The sequence below is a fragment of the Grammomys surdaster genome, unplaced genomic scaffold, assembly GCF_004785775.1.
Source record: "Grammomys surdaster isolate TR1022 unplaced genomic scaffold, NIH_TR_1.0 242, whole genome shotgun sequence".
Lineage (NCBI taxonomy): Eukaryota > Metazoa > Chordata > Mammalia > Rodentia > Muridae > Grammomys > Grammomys surdaster.
Genome location: NW_021604687.1, coordinates 3,196,984 through 3,218,436, shown reverse-complemented (window position 1 = coordinate 3,218,436; position 21,453 = coordinate 3,196,984). Strand labels below are relative to the sequence as shown.

At 38.3% G+C, this 21,453-nt stretch overlaps 1 protein-coding gene across 3 annotated transcripts in view; it reads right to left on the bottom strand.

Annotated features, from left to right (window-relative positions):
• The window catches only part of Ctsc (cathepsin C), a 32,035-nt gene extending 18,015 nt beyond the window's left edge, over positions 1-14,020 (bottom strand). Inside the window, exons 1-4 of one of the 3 annotated variants that reach the window (XM_028774634.1) lie at positions 13,734-14,020; positions 11,751-11,896; positions 6,367-6,451; positions 1,925-4,645 (exon numbers count right to left, since the gene is read on the bottom strand). In XM_028774634.1, coding sequence (XP_028630467.1) covers positions 4,635-4,645; positions 6,367-6,451; positions 11,751-11,896; positions 13,734-13,905 — 414 coding nt within the window. In that variant the 5' untranslated portion in view covers positions 13,906-14,020 and the 3' untranslated portion in view covers positions 1,925-4,634. Of the gene's footprint in view, positions 1-1,924; positions 4,646-6,366; positions 6,452-11,750; positions 11,897-13,733 lie in introns of those variants that run through there. The other 2 variants (XM_028774635.1, XM_028774633.1) reach the window with 2 other exon arrangements.
• Positions 14,021-21,453: the final 7,433 nt, after the last annotated feature.

The following is a 21,453-nucleotide window of genomic DNA, read 5'->3' as shown; positions in this document are numbered from 1 at the left end:
CTCCTGCCTCTAAAGCATGGCAAAAATCTCCTTCTTTCCTTCCTTCCATCTGCGTTTTCTTCATGGGAAAGTCCTGACTCTACCTTCCGCCCAGCACTTGGCCCCAGCTTTTTTTACAGACAGATCAAGAACCAATTGGGGAAGAGGACCTTAGCATCATAACTGTCCCCTACATGATACTTTAAAGATATTTTTTTAAATTAATGTCCTTCCAGTGTTTCTCTGGATACACTGTACAGCAAATATGTGAATGCATATTTCATCTAATACACTGGTCAGGAGACACCAACAGTTTTGCTTTTTAAATTCCAGTTTTGGAATTATCACTTATCACTTATCACTCATGAAGCTTTAAACAAGCTACAGTTAGAGAGCTCTGTGTTCTTAACTGAAATGAACAAGATATTTATGACTGATCCTACTTTCCCTGATAATAGTGAAGTTTAAAAATACACCCCAAAAGTAACAAAATGAGCATGTTTAAACATTTGTAAAGGCAAGACAAAAGTAGCAAAGACATCATCTGACGTCATCCTGAAGGTATTTATGTAACAAAGTTGTTTAACACTTTTTCTATGCTTTCAGAAAACTGACTCTATGTTTCAAATTATTAATTGTGCTGTTTTTTTATTTCAAAGACTGGTAGTGGTGCACACCCAAGTCATAGCCCTCTAGAGGCAAATGTAGGCAGTAAGACATCAACAGTGCTTTTGGAAATTATGATTATGATGACATTTTTAATTATTAATCATATCTTCTTGAAATGACTTATTACAATATACACTGTTCATTTAATCATTGAATATCTCTTCTGTGTGATAACACTATAGCAGTATATCTGTGTAGTTTTAAAAGTTATCTATACAAATCATAGAATAAATAAAAATCTGGACATCTAAGTCTCCTTCCCAGGGTAGTATGTCTAAGATGTTTGAGGTTTGAATGATAAACACACATATAGAAATTTATGACATCTGAGCAACACTCAATTCTAGGAAAGGGTCACCAAACTTTTTGCCTCCCCACACCTCTCAGTCTCAATAGCAGCACCAATGCAAGCTAAAGCACTCGATTTGCTGCTCCGTTTATAGTGTCAGGAAAGTGTTAAGAAACAACAAGGCTAATTTAACCAAATCCACATTTGGCTAAACATCTCCAGACTACCATAGCTTTCTCAGAAAGAAGCCAACTTCCTTAATTCTGTTCCAAGAATAAGCATCGGCTTTCTGCCTATTAACAAAACTAAACAGTTTATTTAAAAAGTTGAATTCTAATCAAATGCAAAGCTGCCAGGAAGTTGTAACCAAATGATGGTACATTTTAAATAGAAAATATTGACATTTAGATTCAAATACAAGAATGGAAGATATTAAACTTGATTATTACCTATGCTTGAAGACACCTGATTTAAGCTAAAATATATATTCCAAAAATAGCAAAAAAACAAACTACCATTTACCACTCAGCAAAGTGGTCAGCATTCTTGGGCTCATTTTCAGTTCCTGGTTCACAAAGTCTCAACGTGAGGTTGGAAGAAAACATAAAAATACATTCAACTGTTAATTAGCTTCAATTTCTTCTTACACTTAGCAGCTGTGGAGCATAACCTATCCTCTTCAGACTACTTAAAAAACCCAGACCCAGGAACCACTACAGACATAAAATTCTCTATTTTCCTCAGGCACTAATAGCTCCCAAAGCTAGAACTTTGCTACTTTGAGCATGGGCTTTTTCTTTTTTTCTTTTTTTTGGCTTTATGAGTGCAAGAAGTTTAAGGCATAATAAACACACGCAAAAAATGAGTCTGATCTCTTTTGAATGAAATCATTTAACAAATGTTCCGAGGTCTGCCATAGCCTCTAATGGCTCAAAGGTAAGAGCAGTCTAGTAACATCAATAAAAACTATATCGCAATAAGGTATTCTTCAAGCTTCTTTCTTACAAAATTATTTATTAAACCCATTTTTTGCATGCTTTTTGACATATGTTACACGAAATGCAGGTAATACAGTATTTTTAATACAGAGTCAATAATCCCTCTTCTTACAAAGCAGAATGGAATACAAACAGGCAATTATGACAAACGACGCTAAGCACTAGTGTATTGGAAGTCCTTCTGGCACATACCTACTATTTTGTACCCACTAATTACCCTCATAAACATTTATACACCAAATTACAGAGAAACAAAATTTAGATTAAAATATTTCCCATAGCAAGTACCTCTCTCCTTTCTCTCTCTCCTCTCTCTCTCTCTCTCTCTCTCTCTCTGTGTGTGTGTGTGTGTGTGTGTGTGTGTGTGTGTGTGTGTGTGAGAGAGAGAGAGTGTATCCAACTTCATTTTAGACCTTGAAAATCAGCTTTAAAATATGTAACTCTTTAAGGGCTGTTCAGGCAAGAAACTCAATAATATTTCTTAGAACAGAGAACAAAAAAGATATATAGCCATCCTTGGCCAGTGTTTCTAGAGCCTAAGAAAAGTGATGCCTTGTGTATTGATTTGAATGAGAAGGCTCCCCCTCTCTCGTAAGTTCATATAATTAAATACTTTGTCTCCACATGGTGGAATTGTCTGGGGTGGATTAGGAAGTGTGTTTTTGTTGGGGGAGGTATTAGAAGAGGTGCTTCTTTAGAGGTGGGCTTTGAGTTTCAGAGGACTACACAATTTCCAGTTAGCTGTCTCTGCCCAGTGCTTATGGATGTAGATATGAGCTCTAAGTCATTCTTTCACTCCTCTATCATGGACTTTAACCCTCTGAAACTATAAGCCAAATCGAATACTTTCTTTGATAAGTGTCCTTAGTCATGGTGTTTTATACACAAGATGAGAAAAGTAGCTGACACTTTGAAGGCTAGTATTACTCATATAAAGTCGTCAGAAAGAGAAGTTCACTTTACTTTCCCAGACCTATGAAGTACTATTTGCATTGGTTATTAAAGATAAAGAGAGAAAAGCAGGTGTCCATCCCAGAAGATAAAGACACTGGACCATTCCTTTACAAGTACAAACCAGATCTACCTACAGAAGACAAGGGGAATTCTTAATGGACACTTTCTCACTAATGAAGTGCCAAATGCATCCTAGATGTTGAAGACTATCAGGATCAGAAGCAGGAGAGAAAAGAATAAACAGAAGATCACCAAATAAGTAAATCTGACATGACATAAAACAGTGATCATAACTCAGACCCAGGAGAAAAGCATAGTGGCTGACATGGACTAGGTACACATGCCTTTTATGTCTTCCAAGTCAGCTGGAAACCAAGTGAGAAGGAAATGACTCTGCTGCTTAGCAGGAAAAAGCTAGAAGATAGCAATCAGGCTGAACAATAGTGCAATTAAAGAAAGTCAATTATACAAGGGATTTCATTGGGATTAATACTGAAGTTTGATTCCCAGTGTGTGGGACTGCTAAGGGGAAAGCCAAGTTAATGTTATCTGCTGAGTGCAAGAACTCTGGCTAAAAGCAGGAAAGTAAGTGGACTCAGTGGTAAGGAAACATAAACTGGAAAGGCGCTCTCCTACGACTTCAGTAACAGCCAATGCAATATACACTCTACCACCCCACTGAACTAATAATATTTACAATACTTCTGTACTGGAATGTACAAAAAAAAAAAAAACTACCCAAATGTGGTTCTAAAATCCATTTACTTTTTTGATAAGACTTTTACTTTTTATCCCCAATGATGTTCTTAGGTTTGAAAGATTAGGATGATCATTTTATAGTCAAAAACTGTATGAGCTTTCAGCATTATGGGAGACTAACCATTGCTAACTGTAAAATGAGGCTAGTTCCATCAACTTTCACATTTATACTATGTCAAGTCCTTAGCAAAAAGCTAGCACCTAAATTTAAAAGCCAAACTGAAGTAACAGAAGAGTTAAAGAGAACAGAAAAGAGAAGAAAAAAAGAATAGAAAACAAAAAGCATTAATCACACCATCTTTCTGGCTGGGGGCACTGCAGAGTCACTGTCTACAAGATACATTCTTTTAGTATATGGCTAAGAAAGCATCTTTTCTCCTTCTTTGTGGCTTCAACAGGACCATCTTCCCTCCAGTAGCTAAAAATCTCTCCATCTCATGACATCTCAAAGCCTTCTAGGTTTTGGAATATCTCAAAGTAATTTTAAAAAGTGAAGGTACCCAGGAAGAGACAAATTAACTGTGAGCAAAATTTTTAGTGTGACAAAACAAACACACACAAAATAGGTCATAAAATAAAAAACCCAAATCCTGTCCAGTTTGGAGAAACTATTTTAACATCACGATATTCAAATAGAAAAAGGAAAAACAAAACAAAACACTTGATGCGTTATAAATTGTTCCCACTAAATGCTGAAGCCCTCTGAGACTTCATCTCTTCCACAATGTTTTTCCTTTATTCTGTACAGTTTCTGGTTGTTCACATTCCACAGTGGTGATTACTGTTTTCCAAGGAATCCTTCAGGCGGGCAGTTGCCTTGGAGGTAGGTCACCAGGACTCCTCTGCATTTTACATGCAAGCAGCTTCCAGAAGGGACTGTAGCTGCCATGGCCTCTGCTAGCTGCTAGAGGTAGATCCAACTGTTTGCCTCTTAAGCCAAAGTCTGTTCTTGGCTGTGGTTTTAAAAGAGCCTCTCAACAGATGATCTATTTAATAGCTACAAAACAAAAACTAAGGTTACAAGAAACAAAGATCATACCACCTTTCAACACTTTATCATAGTAGTCTTTGTTAATTAAATTTTTTTAAAAAAGCAATACCATCACTAATACATTAGGTGTTGGTAGTTTTTTTTTTTTAAGTTATTAAAGACATTCATGTAAAATTGCTATTGAGCTCAACGCTTTTAAAAAAAAAGAGTATTATGCATGCAGGCAACATGCTTGCAAAGCACATGCATCTGAAAGTAACTGCCTCTCTATAAAGCTAATGTGATTTTAAAGTATACTGAAGCAACAGGCTAAATTCTAGCATCTTAGGCCCATACTACGTGTCTTGTACACATTTAAATGTAGTCCTAATGCTACTTGAATATTTGCCTAAGTACTAGGGTATATACCCCAGTTAGGAAACACAGACTAAGGTTTAACTTTTCTACTGGTAGATGTCTCTCCAAATTTAGAAGGAAATGTGGAAGATTTAGGGTAGAATTTCATAAATTGTATTGAGAAGGAAACCAGTGATCCACTTTGGGGAGGTTTCCCACTGAACCTTTCTCCTAAAGTACCATTGTGAAACAAATTAAAAATTCTGTGCAGTTTGAAACTACAGGAAACTAACATATTCTCTACTTACTTAGTTTCCTGAAAAACAAAGAAGACATAGCTCATTTCTGTCAATTATGCTCACTCAGACTGAGCTGATTTTAGAGGATGCCTGACTCTCTAAATTTTCAAAAGATGCAGTGATTGAGCAGCCTAGGAACAGTTCCTTTCTGCTTATATGGATGCTGAAGACCTATTACAAAGCCCAGTACAAAGCCTGAAATGTGGTTACAGAGATGGTGACACTTTTGAGACCTGTTCTCATTTTCCTTTTTTTATCATCTGACTTTCAGGGATTACTAACCAAGAAAAAGAAGAGCAAGAAGAAATAATATTAAAGTTTAAGATTTTACTCGCTTGTCACCCATTATTCCCATCAAATTTTACGTGAGTAGTACTTTCCATATTTATTCTGAAAATATGAAATGAATGAGTCAAAGTGATCCTTCTTTTCGCAGTCAACATTCTATGCTTTTAGTAGAAGCCACATTAAAGAAGATGAATGACAACTTGATGATAAGTGACTAGCATGCCAATTCATTTTGAAAGAACTACAAAAAAGATAGAAAAATGATATCTATCTAAAGATCTATCTAAAGATCTATCTCGAAAAGATAGAAAAAAACCTGACATCAGTCTTGCACCTTTAGGCCATAGGTGTATCTCCTGTACATGTTAATGAGGTAGTAATGCTACTTAGAAGTATCTCTAGGTACCAGGATATATACTATACATGGTTCTCCCTTGAAGAAGTCTTTGGGAAAAAGAGTAAGCAAGCTATGACAGGTTAGTAATTTCACAAATGTGAATTGTATGTTAGCCAACCTTTGCCAGATTGCACTTTTCCTTTTTGGGTTCATGTCTTCTAAAGTTCTATTTATGACACTTGGGATTTGATGGTACAATCATAACACATGAGAATGGAACATTACATAAAACAGCAGAGAAGTTAAAGGTAGCAGAAATGCAAGCTCAAGCAAGAATGCATAGGAAAATAACAATCTATGCATTCTCTCTTTTTCTGAGGAATAAATAGGCACTGATTTGCATACGACAACATGGCAGGAGAAAGCTGGCTTAACAATGAAGATAAAGATATTTCAATTGTGCTCACCCAGTTTGTTCCTCAGATGTGGCAAATCATACATTCCCACAGTTCCCAGCTGCATGAACAACTGACTGATAAAATCAGTCACATCCTATGAAGAGTTTACAGTGGTAAACTGAGTTATAACAAAATTTATCAATAAGATCAATAAGAAAATATAAGTGAGGCATAAATCAAGATGCTTTTGATGCCAACCCTTCACCAAAAGTCTTAAGAAGAAATCTCAAGTTTTAAAACATAAATCTTATGTTTAACATACAGAGTATATATTTCCTAAAAGCAAAAATAATTCTTCTAAAATTGTGTTGTATTAAAAATAATCCCAGAAGGAATTAGCGAAAAAGTTAGTGCATAGTTCTTATACCCTTTATTGTAGAAAACACAATTGACATTTCTGGTTGTGGTGAATAGTTTGAAACTTGCAAATTGCTGGCACACAAGCTATAACCAGACAGAACTAGAAACCAGACATTGGCTTTCCAATATGTTGGCCAAGTTCTAAGTAATAGCTTGTTTTATAAACCCTGTGGTGGTGGTCTCTTTATTATTATTTGTTAGTCTATAATTCAACTAAGACTGGAGAGCTCAAAAAGGAACTCAATAATCAGAAAATTCAGCTTGACTATCATCAAATAAAATGCAAAGCCATACCAAGGGTTGAGTGAGATAATTCAGTGGGCAAAGGTGATTACTGCCAAACCTGAAGACCTGAGTTTAATCCCCAGAACCCACATTGTGGAGGGAAAGAACCATGGATCCCTTCTATAGGTTGTCTTCTGAGTACACAGAAGCTATGGCTCATAAATGCCTCCCCAACCCCCACCACTATCTACAAACTCCCACAAATAACTATAATACAAATATTTAGCTATAATAAGTCTATTTTCCTTTCTATTTTTTCACCCTTTGAATAACTGTTTTCAAGACAAGATGAGGTTCTTTTTTACCCTTCTCTTCTCCACTGCCTCAGAGGAGATAAATTGAGAAAAAGTGAGGGATTGGTAACTTGTTTGTTCTCCCTTGAAGACATTGTTTGAGGCTTATTTTGTTTATATGACTGCCTCTGGACCGTTTGGCCGAGTATGTCTTCCAGTGGAACTTTATATAGCTTTTCATAAAAATTGATGAAGGCACATAAAAGTACAAGGAAAGAGAAACTGACCACTTACCACTGATCACATAAAGTCAGACATGATCGCAGCTCTTTATATTCTACCTGGTTTTGTTGTTGGTGGTGGTTTTTTTTTTTAAAATAAGAGACCAGTTGCTTTTTAATATGCATATGCTTCAAAGAGGTATAAATGTGCCACAGGGACAAGGAGAGCCAAATGATCCCTGTCATTATAATCCAACAGTGTAGGACGTGTATGCAGAGAGTACCTTCATTTATTCTCCACCACCCTAGGTTTTCAAATAATATTTCCAAGAAGTTTCCATTTTGTCATAAACCCACTACTCTCTTCTCTTTTACAGGAGGTTGTAATGGCTTAGGTCTCTGCCTAGATGGGAATGCAGGTCAGAAACTGCCTTAAAGAATTAGAGAAAAGAGAACCTTTAAAAATATATAGTCACTGGTTTTCTGTTCCACTTGAACTACACAAGCTTGAAGGCGTATGGAAATCCACAGATGGACTAGTCCTATTTCAATCTACCATATTTTAAGTAATTAAAGGCCAAGTTTTTTCTTCGGTTTGTTTGTTTGTTTGTTTGTTTGTTTTTACTGTTTAGGAATCTTAAGTTTATGAAACATGTTGATCTTTCAGCTAATGCCTGAATAAGATGTACATAAAGCCAGCAAAGAGACTAACATTAGTCACCCCCAAGCCAAGCCAGGATACAGAGAATGAAGGGGAGGCCATGTCTGCTGTTATGCTGTAGGATACAAAAGAAACACATGATGAGCATTTAACATATGTACCACCTAACAAGAAACTTGGGCAGGATGACAATTAGGAATCTGAGAAAAATACATTTCACAAATGTAATGGGAAGCACATGGTCTTAGATGTGTTAATAAAAAGGCCTGGAAATCCAACTGTTTTCTAGAATAATAAAGGATGGAACTAAAATGGTGGGTGTATACAGTCAAACTTGATTAGACATTTGTAGCTGTGGTAAGTAAATTTAGTTTATACATGACCTTTAAAATTGATGCTACTTATCTATTTTAAGCCAAGTCTGTTGGCCACACACGTAACCCCAGTACTTTAAAGACTGAGACAGGATTTCAAGCTCAACCTTGGCCTGAACCACATGTCAAGACCTTGTCTTAAAAATACAAAAGAAATAAGGGCCCAAGTTTTAAATACCAGTTGAAAAGATACATTCTATGCCATTAGAAAAAAGTCTATGTGCTTTATTCAGTGAAAAGGTTTTAACTTCTCTTGAGTCACATATTCCTTGAAATATGGTTTCCCAAAACTGTAGGAAATACCCTAATGCTTGTGGTAAAATCCAACTAGATGTGGGGCTAACGAAGTCATCCAAAGAACTTGACTCTCCTTTTATGTAAAGTCATTTCACTTTACACTTTTCCATAAAATTTTAAACACTTTCCCCTATTACTGCTACTGTATTTGCTCTTAAGATGCATTATTTATTTGTTTGTTTGTTTGCTTATTTATTTATTTATTTATTACTGCATAAGTACAGAGGAATGTATGTGTGCAGTGCTACATGAGTCAAGGTCAGAGGACAACTTTGTGGATCTCCATCTATATGGCTTTCGTGACTTTCAGGCTCTAACTCAGGTCCCCAGGTCTGCAGCCAGCTTTGCAAACTGCTCATCTGGAACTACCTGATGAATACTAGTACAAGTAGTAGAAACTACTAGTGTTTCTGAAACATTAAAACATGTTTCAGAAACAAAAAAAAAAATCTTATATATACATTGCTTGTTGTAAGTGTTACCTTCATCACCAGCCAAATAAACCACATAGCTTGTTTTTTTCTGCAGTAAGAGAAAACATGGTTTTCTAGAACCTAATCATTCGCGCACATGTGTGTGCGTGTGTGTAGTAAGAATCCTCTTCCTACTTAATGGTAGAATAATCATTTGTCTAATGGCATCTAGAAAGGTGTACAAGACATCTGCCTAATCATTTAGTAGTCATTTACATATACATTGTCTTCCTCTAAGCTTGGAAACACATTTACCTCTCTTTGGCTTTAAAATTAGTTCTTTTGACCTAATGTGATTAATAACCTTCTGCTCTGGCAAAATACTCAACTGATTTGAAAAGAAATGTACTGTGTGCTCCAATTCCTCATTCCGATGTCAGATAGTCCCGCTATCTCTGATGATAAAATACTCTGGGAAATTGCTGTAGCCTTATTTCTGAGTATTATGCCTCTGATAATTAATAGGGAATTTATTTGTTTTCTCACTAGTATTTTACAGTCCAGATAAATGCAAAGTTTTGTTTTTTAAGACTATATAAATTATTCATCTATTTTTATCCCATTCCCAACTTCTTAATAATTTGTTCAACTTATTTCCAAACTGAGTTCAAGTTCATCCATTCCACTCATTCTTTTTATTTAGTTTTTATTTTTTTTATTTTTATATATTTAGCAAATACCAACTAAGTATTTCTTAGTGTATCAGTAAAAAATAGGGGGGAAAAAAACCACAGACAGTTAATTATGGCGCATCTCAGGGTTCACAGTGTAAACTAAGTATCTTTTTTTGCCTATGATTGTCAAGTCTACAAATTTGATCTGAAAGCAAAGAAAGGAATGTGGCTGTACAAGAGGTTTAAAAAACCCTCGCCTTGAACAAAGACAACAACAATGGATGTATTAGAATGGTCTAGGGAAAAGCTATGAGGCTTCAACACTATACAAATAGCTACAAGCAACTAAGGAGTTCTGAGAGGGGAGAAAATCTTTCTCCGAGAAGGGCACACAAATTGGTTATCCAATGCTAAATGGTCAGACCTCAAAACAAACACACACAAGCTGAGCAAGTTATACATATACTTATGAGTGTGTGTGTGTGTGTGTGTGTGTGTGTGTTTGTGTGTATTAAGAAATAAAAGATAGATGCCATGAATTTGAAAAGGAAAAAGGAAGTGTATATAGGCGAGTTTGAGGGAAGAAAAGAGAACGGGTAAATTGTGTATCTCAAAAACATACAACCTAGGCCCATTCCAATACACACAGAGAACTAAATTCAGATTGACTACACCCACCATATCCGTCATGAACCTGGAAGTTGAGATTCAGATACTGTTAGGATGGATTTTAGTACAGTGCTTGGAGTTGATATTAAAAATAATTAATTAGTCACACTTGTCTTTAATCAAACATGCTCCTAACTGATTCTTACTAGCTAGCTAGATACTAGATAGGAATTGAGTCACCCTCTCAATCTCTTTGTTTTGTTTATTTATTTATTTATTTATTTAATATTAAAGAGAGATCTGTATTAAAATATCTCTGGAAAGTTATTTTAAGAAACATGTTTGGCTCAGAATCCTACACTCCTGGTGATAAATCAAGTCATATGAGAAATCATATGAGGTCAGGCTGTCTGTTATCATTTTTAACAGATCTATTTCCCAGTTTCCCAGAAGTGTCTATAAATGATCTATTCATACCAGATGTACCAGTAGACTGAAAAGACTATGAAAAACACTGTATATATATTCTATGTATAATGAGAAACAGCTGCTTCAGATTCCATTTACTTGAACCATTTAATACTAAGCCTATAGGAAGAGTTTCAGCTCCTCCATAAGAACAGACACATGGGAGCCACAGAATCTAGACAGTCCCACCCATTTTAACCCAGAGAGTGCTTGTAGCTTGAAGCACTGTGCTTGAATACATGATCAGACAATGGTTCTTTACTAGTCAGAAAAGTAAAATTCCAGCTGTGTAGGCTAGCTGGTCATTTGCTTAAATCAGCCCAAGGAGCATAATGACTTTTATGAATTCTATTTCCCTCTCTTCTTTAGCCAAATAAATTATTCACATTACCATATGTAATACATTTTAATACTGCAATGAGTCCTTAAGGCCAGTCTCTCTGAACTAGCAGGACATGATTAGAAGAATAGAATGAACTCTAGAAAATGAAATTTATCATCTCCTTATCCTTCCTATAGATTATCTACAAAGCCAATGATTAAGGAAACTTTTAAAAGTATGTAATATATGAAATAAGAATTTTTCATAGCTAGCAAAATAAATAAACACAGAATTTTACATTTTTAAATGAACAAACTTACTCAAAAGTTTGATTTTTAAATGTCAAATTATAATAGTTGACTTGTCTTAGAAAAGCCAGTGTCTATTCAGGTTATGTTCTTGGTCTAAAAGGAACACTTCAGAGGATCCTAATTAGGAGAAATTTTAGACAAGAAATGACTGGTACAGAAACTAACCTTGAAAAACGCAAACCATTTGTAGTCATTCAACACAATCTCGAAGCCTTGGTTGTAAATGAGGGTGAAATGACCAGAATTGCCCAGTTCATCATAGGCAGTGTCCAACTTCTTAAGGTGTATCACTACCTTTTCTTCTGTTGGTTCTAAAGAAAACAAAATATATAACAAATCAAAGTTAACCGAACACGTAAGGAAGTACATCTCCTCAATAATTTCTATTGTAAGGTACTTTCTGACCTTGTAACCTAACTGGGATTCATGATTTGGTTCATGAAAAAAATCAGTCTCTCCTGGACCTAATAGGACAAGCCTTTAATTATAAACTCAGCACTGGGGATATACAGACAGGCAGGTTTCTAGGAGACTAGACCGGACTACATAATACATTCTAGGCTCTCTAGGGATACATAGTGAGACTCTGCCAGGAAACACTTTCTTAAGGGTCTCAATTTTGTTCCCTCTGTAAGGTAATGGAGGAGGGCTCCTGGGGCTAGCCTGTGAAGAACATAGAGGTGTCAGGTAGCACACTGGCAGAGAGATCACAGTACAACCAAACTCTTAAAACACTTAAAGAGTTTTACACATTAGTCTTTCTTTCAGATTAACACCTTAAGTGGAGAGTGTTGGATTTCAACCCCTGAAAAGGGGCTGAAGTGCATATTTTACGTATCAAAGCAGGCCTGATCTTCAGATTCTTCCAGCACCACTTGGTCTGTACCTGGTGTACCAAGCCCAGAACTTTACAGCCTAAGGGCTGGGCTGCCCTTCGGCCAGAGGCTCTTCCCTAGATAATCCAGACATTTTGATCTCTGGTTCCCTCTCCTGACCTCCTCTGTAGGAACTCTCTTTCCCCTCTCCTATGTCTCTCTTCCCAAGGCTGCTTCACTGGCCAGTGAATTTGCCTCCTCTTCCAAGAAGAACAGCTTCCCAATAAACCTGAGATGATTAGATAGATGATAGATAGATAGATAGATAGATAGATAGATAGATAGATAGATAGATAGAGACAGGTCGGTCGATCGATCGATCCCCGATCTGACTTGAATTGGCTCATTTTACTGGTGGAGAAATAACTTATCAGAGACTTCACGTCAAGACAATGCAAACACTTTTTCTCCCTTCTGCCTCATCTCCACGCTCAAATTTAGAAAAGAAACAATTGTAGACACTGCCGGTCACCTGGAATTAATTAAATGAATCTTCGCTGGGGGCGGGGGAGGTGAGATATATGATAGCGTTTATTCTACTCACAAGAAAACTACAGTTCAGAGTCGAGTGTCTCTGTGCAACTGACTGAGAAGGAAGACCAAAAGTGTCACTCTTCTGACATGTACTAGTGTTTTCCTAAGTCCGAGGCACGTGGAATGCCCCAGTGTTCACTCACTACATACTCACTGAGAGCCTTCCATGAGCCAGGCATTGCATTTGGTTCTGTCATGTCCAAAAACTACTGGGTAAAGTGGGACCAAAAAAAGCTTTTGTATGTCTCTTGCAATCCTTAAACAGAGCAGCCTGAAACGTCAAGGGCATTAGTATATAAAACAGTCCTTTCCCACTAACTCTCGGAGGCGGGGGGAGGAGAAGGAAGGGAAGCGAAGCCCCCCCGCCCCCCACTTAGAAAGAAAACAAATTGCTAGGTCCCAGAGTCTGAGTTCAGCACGATTTTTAAAATCGAGAAAGTGTCAGACTTGAGTGAAGGATCAAGAAAGCAGTTCTCCATTCGCTTCTACGAAATCAAAGCAAATAAAACAGTTTAAAAACCAGGAGCAAGTTTCTATAATATAAGAGTTGTGAGATAATCAGGAAAGTAAGTGTAAAGTTAGAAGTTCTCAGCAGTTCAAATTCAACTTATCGGCCCCGTCAGATCCCCCAGGGGACCAGTAGTCAGCTCTTAACTCTCCAGTCACCCACAAACGCCAGCCCCGAGACAAGGACCCAGGGACAGAAAAGGTCGACTAGAGATCCCGGGAAGCGGCTTACCCATCACCGAGCAGTTAATGTCGCTTCGGAAACCTCTAGGGCCCACCTGGAAAACCCAGGTGCCCAGCAAGTCAGGGTAGGTGCAGTTGGCAGGAGTGTCGGAGCGCACGGTGCAGACTCCCAAAAGCACCAGCAGCAGGGGGGCGCGCAAGGAGTGGGTCCAGGGACCCATGGCTGATGGCGACAGGGGAGCAGATGGACAGAAAGCACGAACTGGGACACCACGCGATAGGAGTCAGGCGACCCTAGTGGCTCGCGCCTTAAAATATCTAAGAGTCCGGAAACCCTGGGTCCGGGGGCGGGGTTACAGGGCGGTGAGAACAGAATGAGGTGGGGGAGGAGCGGCGAAGCTGTGAGGACCCGGGCGTGGAGTGACTGAGATGTGGGGAGGGGCAGGGTGTGACTAGGTGAGGCAGCAGAGCTGGGAGAGGTAGAATTACTAGAGAGACCTGAGGAAGTTAGTGATTGTGTAGGGTGGGAACAGGCACCACTAGGAGGAAGGAGGATAATGGCCTTTGGGGACCTCCGCCTTTCACGAGACCCTGAAGCTGTGTTTTGTAATGCTAGTGTGATTAAAATAGAATCTACCCTGTGCCAGGACAGGGTTGACCAGAGGCTTAAGTCCACCGAGGCTAATTCTCTTTCCCTTGTTTTTGGTCCACTTTGCTGCATTTCTGACTCCCGTGGAAAAACTCCACTAGCTAACCTGAGCCACTCGTTGTTTGAGAGTTTCTGTTCCATTTCCCAACTCTACCTTTTTATCTTCAGGGTTTAGTTTGGTTTCCTGTCTGTCTATTTACCAGAAGATTTCAACTGTAGTGTATATTTACAGGCTCGATGAATCAGTTTTGTTTTCCCTCTCTAGAACTTTATAGGATTTAGTTGAATGGGGTGAGGGGGTCACAGGGGGTGATCACATTGTTCAAGCCCTTCTGTTTTCAGAATGAAAGTAAGAAGTAGAGAAAGAGGAAGTGGTTTGCTCAGGATGAGCTGATAGTAGTGGTCTTCTGAGCTCCTGTGTCAGGCTTTCCCCAGGGCGAGCCGTTTGGGAACATGGTCGGACCTTTCCTCCTCTGTTGGCCTTCTTGCCAACATTTGTTAAGTAGCAATCTTTAGGGAAGCCTTCTCCTCCTGTGAGAGCAGTTCCGAGTTCCCTGGCTGTTGTTGGTTGGGATCATGTTCCTTCTGAGCTAATACAGAGATGAACCAGGCAGACTTGATGAGCCTCTTTGCAGTACTAGGTTTATGCATCTTCCCCCCCCCCAACCCCCATCCCGCAGATCACAGATATTTACGTGCAGACTTTTTTTTTTCCACTGAGTACAAGCAGTCTCAGGAACCAATGTGGTTGAAGAACAAACCACTTCTGTCTCTAAATTCTGTTTTAAAAACACTCAGCTTCTAAGCCTGAAGGCACACTCTGATAGGGGTCCTTCTTGATAACTAAGGGTCTAGAGTGTTCTTTCAAATGAAATTAGGCTACAAGAGCTAGCTGGGGAGGAGCTGACACCTTTTAAATCATATAAACCTTTATAGGATTAAGAATTGACATTGTATAATTAAGCTAGCATTTCTTTTAAAGGCCCCATTAGCATTACTTTTCTAAATTTCTACAAAGATTGTCGTTGTTGAAACATTAAACATTTTACTAAATGATCCATCATATCTTAGAGCTAAACACGGGACATGAGAATTTCTTTGATAGACATAATCAAAGTAGAACACTTACTTGCTAAAACGAAATTAAAGCAGCCTTTCTAAAATCAATGACAAATAAAGATTGTGGGTCGCTTGGGATTAATGAAGACACCCTGATATGAGGAAATGAAGATTTAGAGAGTTGAATCACTTGTTAAATGTCATTACCAGTTAGGGAGAATCAGCAAGAAACATGTGCAAGTTGCACGCCCCAAAGTTTAGTATATGTTGAGTGATATGAGATAAAATGAGTTTCTAAGCAAAACCCACTTGTCCTTGGGCTCATTCCAGGGGTAGCACAGCATAGTGTGTAGTTCCAGGGCCGGTTTATGAGAAATGCAAATTCCTGAGTCTTACCTTATACCTCTTCGAAACCAGATACTGTTGAGGTAAGTTCCAGCAGTGTATTGTAACAATCTTTTAGATGATACAAAATCAATTTGAGGTTTAGGGAGCATCTTCAGGATCTCTCTCAGACTCAAGCTTGAAGTCTGGCTGTGGCACAAGCTGTTGTAGATCTGTTACTGTCTTTTGGCTTCTCTTCCTCCTCCTCTTCATCCCCTTCTTCTTCCTCCTCTTCCTTCTCTTCCTCCTCCTCCACCACCATCACCACCACCACCACCCCACCTCCCTGCTTCTTCTTTAATCTATAAAGTGTACATGATTATATGGCTGGTCTAATTAGAAAGCTAAGATGGATCCTGGGATCTTGAAGTGAGCACAACCACACTAGGTGATTTTAAAAAGAAATGGGCTGACTGTGTGTGGCCTCTGTGGTGGTCATGCTAGGGAGACATGTTCAAAATTAGCCTCAGCAAGAAAAAGAGTTAACAGTTTGTTAGGGGTTTATACTGTCCTGCCTGGGTTTAGTACTTTGTTTCTATCCTTATTGCTACATACCTCTTATTGCTATCCTTATTGCTACCACTGCATTTATGTGGTTCCTTCTTATGATATGATTGACTTTTCTTCCACACTTCATGCTTTCCCACCATAGGTCTGTATTAATCTTGTACGTCAAGATTTATCACAAAGCTCAGCCAATATCTTCCCATTCATTTCCTCCACAAAATTGATGAAAGGAAGACAGAAGGAGAGAAACATGAACAGTTACCTAATTTGAACCTACTGTTACTGAAGGCAATCTTTGTAATGCTGCCTGGTCGGTTAATTGTACTGTTGCACTATTTCTCAAACTCTTCTCATAGCTCAGGGTGAGTTTTCTCCCCTCCTTCTTTCTTTGAATAAGATCTTACTATGTAGCCTTGGGTGACTTGAAACTCAAACTCACTGCGTAAACCAGGATGTCCTGCTACACATAGATATCTGTATGCCTCTGCTTCCCAAGATCTAGAATCAAAGGAGTGCTACCATGTTCAGCTTCATGAAAACTCCAAGATAATGCTTATTCTACTATGAATGGAAGGTGTTTTTTTTAAAGAAAAAATAACTATTTATTTAACAGTAATGGCAATAACATGAGATAGAACTGGACATGTCGGGTAGGAACCCCAAGCATCAACTCTGAGAATGTCCTTGGTAGAGGCCAGAAGAGACTTCTGGTTTTTGTGTCTTCATCTTCACAGTGAGCACCTCTGCCTTGAGGCTGCACTTAACTACATGACTACAAAACTACTGGCCGAAACCAACAAAAGGTTCCTGAACACCTAGTTGGGCCAACAGGACAGATCAGTTAATCCCCCTTCTCATGTCTCACTCCTATTTCTGTCATAAGCCCTTTAAACCCCACTAAACTAGAAGTTCAATGGTGCTCTATGTCCTGGGAACCATACATTTCTCCATCTTCTTTTTTTTTTTTCTCCTACCTATAAATCTATAATAAATTTCTCTCTAAAACCTGATCTCATGGTCCATGAATTTCATTCTTCAAATTATTGAAACAAGAGCCTGAAAAACACTAGCTCAGGGCAGCACTGGAGTTTCCAGACACCTAGCCACACCTGCCCCACAACCCCCTACAGCTAAGCCCCACTCAACTGCTGAGAGAAGAAGCTCTGTACTTTTCAAATCCTTGTAGTATCCTCCTGTCAGTAACAATAAAATGAAGGTGCTAGGTGACATATGTTTTTTAAAGTCAGTAGTGTGTTTCTTCACAGTAGGGATGCATCCCGAGACAAGCCCCATCGAGATGTTAGTGAACATCCTGGAGTATATTCATAAAAGACCTCTCAGATATTTCAACCTTCCTAACACTTTGTGTTAGACTTCAGTATGCAGCTTAGAATGGGGGGGGGGGGTGTTACAGAGGAGAAAGAAAAGGTGGGGGAGAGAAAGGGAAAAAGAGGAAGAGGAAAAAAAAAAAAGAGAGAGAGAGAGAGAGAGAGCGCAGAGAGATAGAGGAGTGGAAGACAGCCATGACCACATGAAGAGAGGGGGAAGGGAAGGGAGGAGGGACTAGGAGAAGCTAGAGGCAAGAGAGTAAGAGAGTAAGAGAGAGAGGAGGAGGCAAGCAGCCCCTTTTATAGTGGGCATGCCTACCTGGCTGTTGCCAGGTAACAGTGGGGAGGAGCATATCTGGCTGTTGCCAGATAACCATGGAGGTGACATTTAGACAGAATACTAACACTTTGACCCTTTAAAGTTCCTCACATGATTGATATACTACAGTACACTAACAGTAATCCTCCCCTTTTAATAATTAGCAGAATTGCGTTGGAATACAGTGTGTTGACCACAGTGTCACAGATCTGGAATTCCAGCACCTGAGAGGCTGAGACTAAAGGATCAAGAGGTCATAGCCACTTTGGGTTATAGCTCAGGCTTCATCTTAAAAACCAAAAAAGATAGTTGTTTACTATCACTATTAAATACCATTGCTATGTGGTTCATAATCCTGCTTTTACACGTCTGGCAGCAATGTTTACTTCATATAACCCCCATAAACACATTAATAATGCACTGTGAGACTAGCTTAGCTACAGGAACTTTCTACGAGACATCCTGTATCCTTGTTCACCAGATAGCCGAGATGAGCACACATCGAGTGGTTGTAAGACCACAGCATGAATCTAGGGATGGAAAGTCACAGAAAGCACAATCGGTCATAGAAAGCAAAATCCCTGTTACTTCTGGATTACCAGCTTCATTTTTGACTATGAAGTATGGGAATACTCTAGTTTTATTTAGATAATGTACAAAAAATGATTTTCCTTGAATTTGATGGAATCCAGAGCATATGCCATTTTAAAGAAATATTCTTCATATTTTAATAGATTAGCTTGTATATAATGTAGCCACCTTTTAGGTCTATCTGAAGGTAATCGCCCAGAATTTACTACTTCTGTTGATAGATAAACAGAAGCTTAGAAAAGTAACTGGTTTTTCTGTGGGTTCACTGCTGGCAACTATAAACATAAGAACCCGTTGAAAGCATGAGGTTTTACATTCAAATGTTAGAAGGCAGTGAAGAAAGCGGAGGCTTCTCTAATGGTTAATCCAGTCAAATACAAAAGAAAAGAAACAGGTTTTACAAGTGAGCTGCCCAGACTGAAAGCAGCTGAGCTGTGAATTGCTGAGCTAATCTCTATTATGAATTCACTCCCACTTCACTATCTACGTGTATTGCATCAGCCTGGACTTTTGCAGCAACAATTTAGAGAATCATTTATTCCACCAAGAGTAAGATTTTCCCATGGGCCACTGAACTCAATAACCACTTTGGTTGAGCACGCTCCTTGTCCACTGCACCATCATCACTTCTTGCTGTTACCCACAGCAACTACTTCCTATTATCACAAATTATTCTTTGAACCGAAGCACAAGAACCCAGCTCCTGTCTCTTCCTGTCTCTTTCTCATATGATCAGCAGTATCCCCTAGAAATCCTCACCGCTGCACATTTTTTCTTTATCAAGTATCTAACTTGTTTAAAACACCTCACTCAGTTGTTGTTTGATTTTTTTTTTTTTTTTTATATCATTTGGGGCAAACTCCTATCATCCCTGTGTGTCTGACTTCACTAACCCTTTATTCCTCTGGTTGCTCACTGTCCTAAAACATTGACAACCAAGCTGTCCAGATCCCTTTTCTCTTTTTTATCTTTGTGTCTTTCTGTCCTCTCTGTCTGAAAATACGTCAACACATTCTTAATGACAGCTCATTTGCACTGCTTGGGAAATTCTTTACTGTGATTAATTTACTTCCTCAGCAGCTCCTCCCCAATTGGCAGAATTTAAAGAGTGCTGCTGGTCAACTTTATTACTTTGTGTATCTGTAAATATTTCTTAAAGCCACGTGTCAACCTTGCATTTACCATGTTTCTTCATTGTAGCAAAAGATCATACAGAAGTCATTGATCTAGATGCTTTCCTTGAACATAGGCACCAAGATACCTGAGATTTGGTTGTCTTATCAACAAGAGATCTCCAGTAAGTATTATTAAATGCCAGTTGAATCTACACCACTTTACTCTCCAGTTTTCAGAATCAGGTTTGTCAGTAGCAGATTTTTACTGGATTAATATTGACATTAACAAATGATAAATTGGTATTTCTTACTCTGTATTGTCCATTTTCAGAAAAAATCATCTAGCATAAGAGAGAAGTTGTAAATGTTGACCCCAGACTACTTAACAAATAAGACTTGAGTGAAAAAAACTGTAACAACATTAGGCAATAGGATGGCGAAGCTATGTGTCATCATTTTATTTTCAAAGCTTTGCAGTTTAGGTTGGCTTCCTTTTATTGTTATAAGCAATGCCAGGAGGAAGAGATAAATTTGACCAAGTGAATTCTTTAACAGCAGAACTACATCTTTACAAGAAGAGACCAGAACCAAGCCAGCTGGCCAACAATGGCAGAAATGAAGGTCAAGACGGTCATTTTCCCCAAATGGAGAAAGTTCTTTCCTTTTCAGAATCAGATCCCTTCCTCAATTAATGACACGGTGAATTTAAACATTTAATTTCCATAATAATTGAAAAGATAGGGATTCAAGTGTTTCCCCTCCACATCCTTAAGGTGAATGGGTAAAAAGATGATACATGCATGATAGATAGATAGATAGATAGATAGATAGATAGATAGATAGATAGAACTTTAGAGTTCACATTAAAATTATGAAGTCCAACAAAAGGGCCGGGCTTAGTAAGTGAGGTGCTTGTCATGTAAGTATGGCCTGAGTTTTACACCAGAGCCTCTCTCATGTTAAGAGCCAGGAGTAGTGGGGGCCTGCTGTTATTATAGCACTGGGCAGGTACAGACAGGAAGTACCTGGTGTGCATTGGCAGTCAGCCTAGACAAATGAGAAAACCTTCCACTCAGTAAGAGACCCTGAGGTTTTAAATAAATCATGATGTGAAATCTTTAGAACAGCTGTGCCATAGATTATATACTGAAAACAATATTCTCTTGATGATACACACGCACAAACACATACTCATATACACATGCATGCACACAACACTCACACAAACACACACAGGTTATGCCCATTAAATCGTAACATGTGCAATATATTTCCTCTCAATCTTACTTTCATTCCTAATAAAATACTTTCATTCTTTAAATTACAGTATAGAGATCTTCTCAGTCAAGCAATTGAATTAATTTACAGAAAATAATTGTAAAGTGCTAAAGATCAATAATAGATCAATAATAAGTCTATTTAACAATTATCTTACCATTGGACATATGATTTTATCTCTGGGTATTTCAGCATTATTACTCTTCACCACTGTAAACAATGTCATAATAAAATTTCTTGAACATGTATCTTCCCTAAAAATACTTTCGTTTTTCTGAAAAAGTAACAATTCTTAAAAGATACTTTTTTTACATTTGTGTGTGTTTGCGTGTGCATGCACACTCATAGCCAAAGTATGCATGTGAAAGTATGAGGACACCTTACAGAAATCAGTTCTTTTCTACCATGTGAGTTACAGGAAGTAACCTTAGAACATCAAGCTTGCTGACAAAAGCTTTTACTTCCCCAGCCATCTTGTCAGCCACAGGTAGTTTTAATTGTACAGAAAAGGAGCAGAGCTGGTTGCAAGGACCAACAGT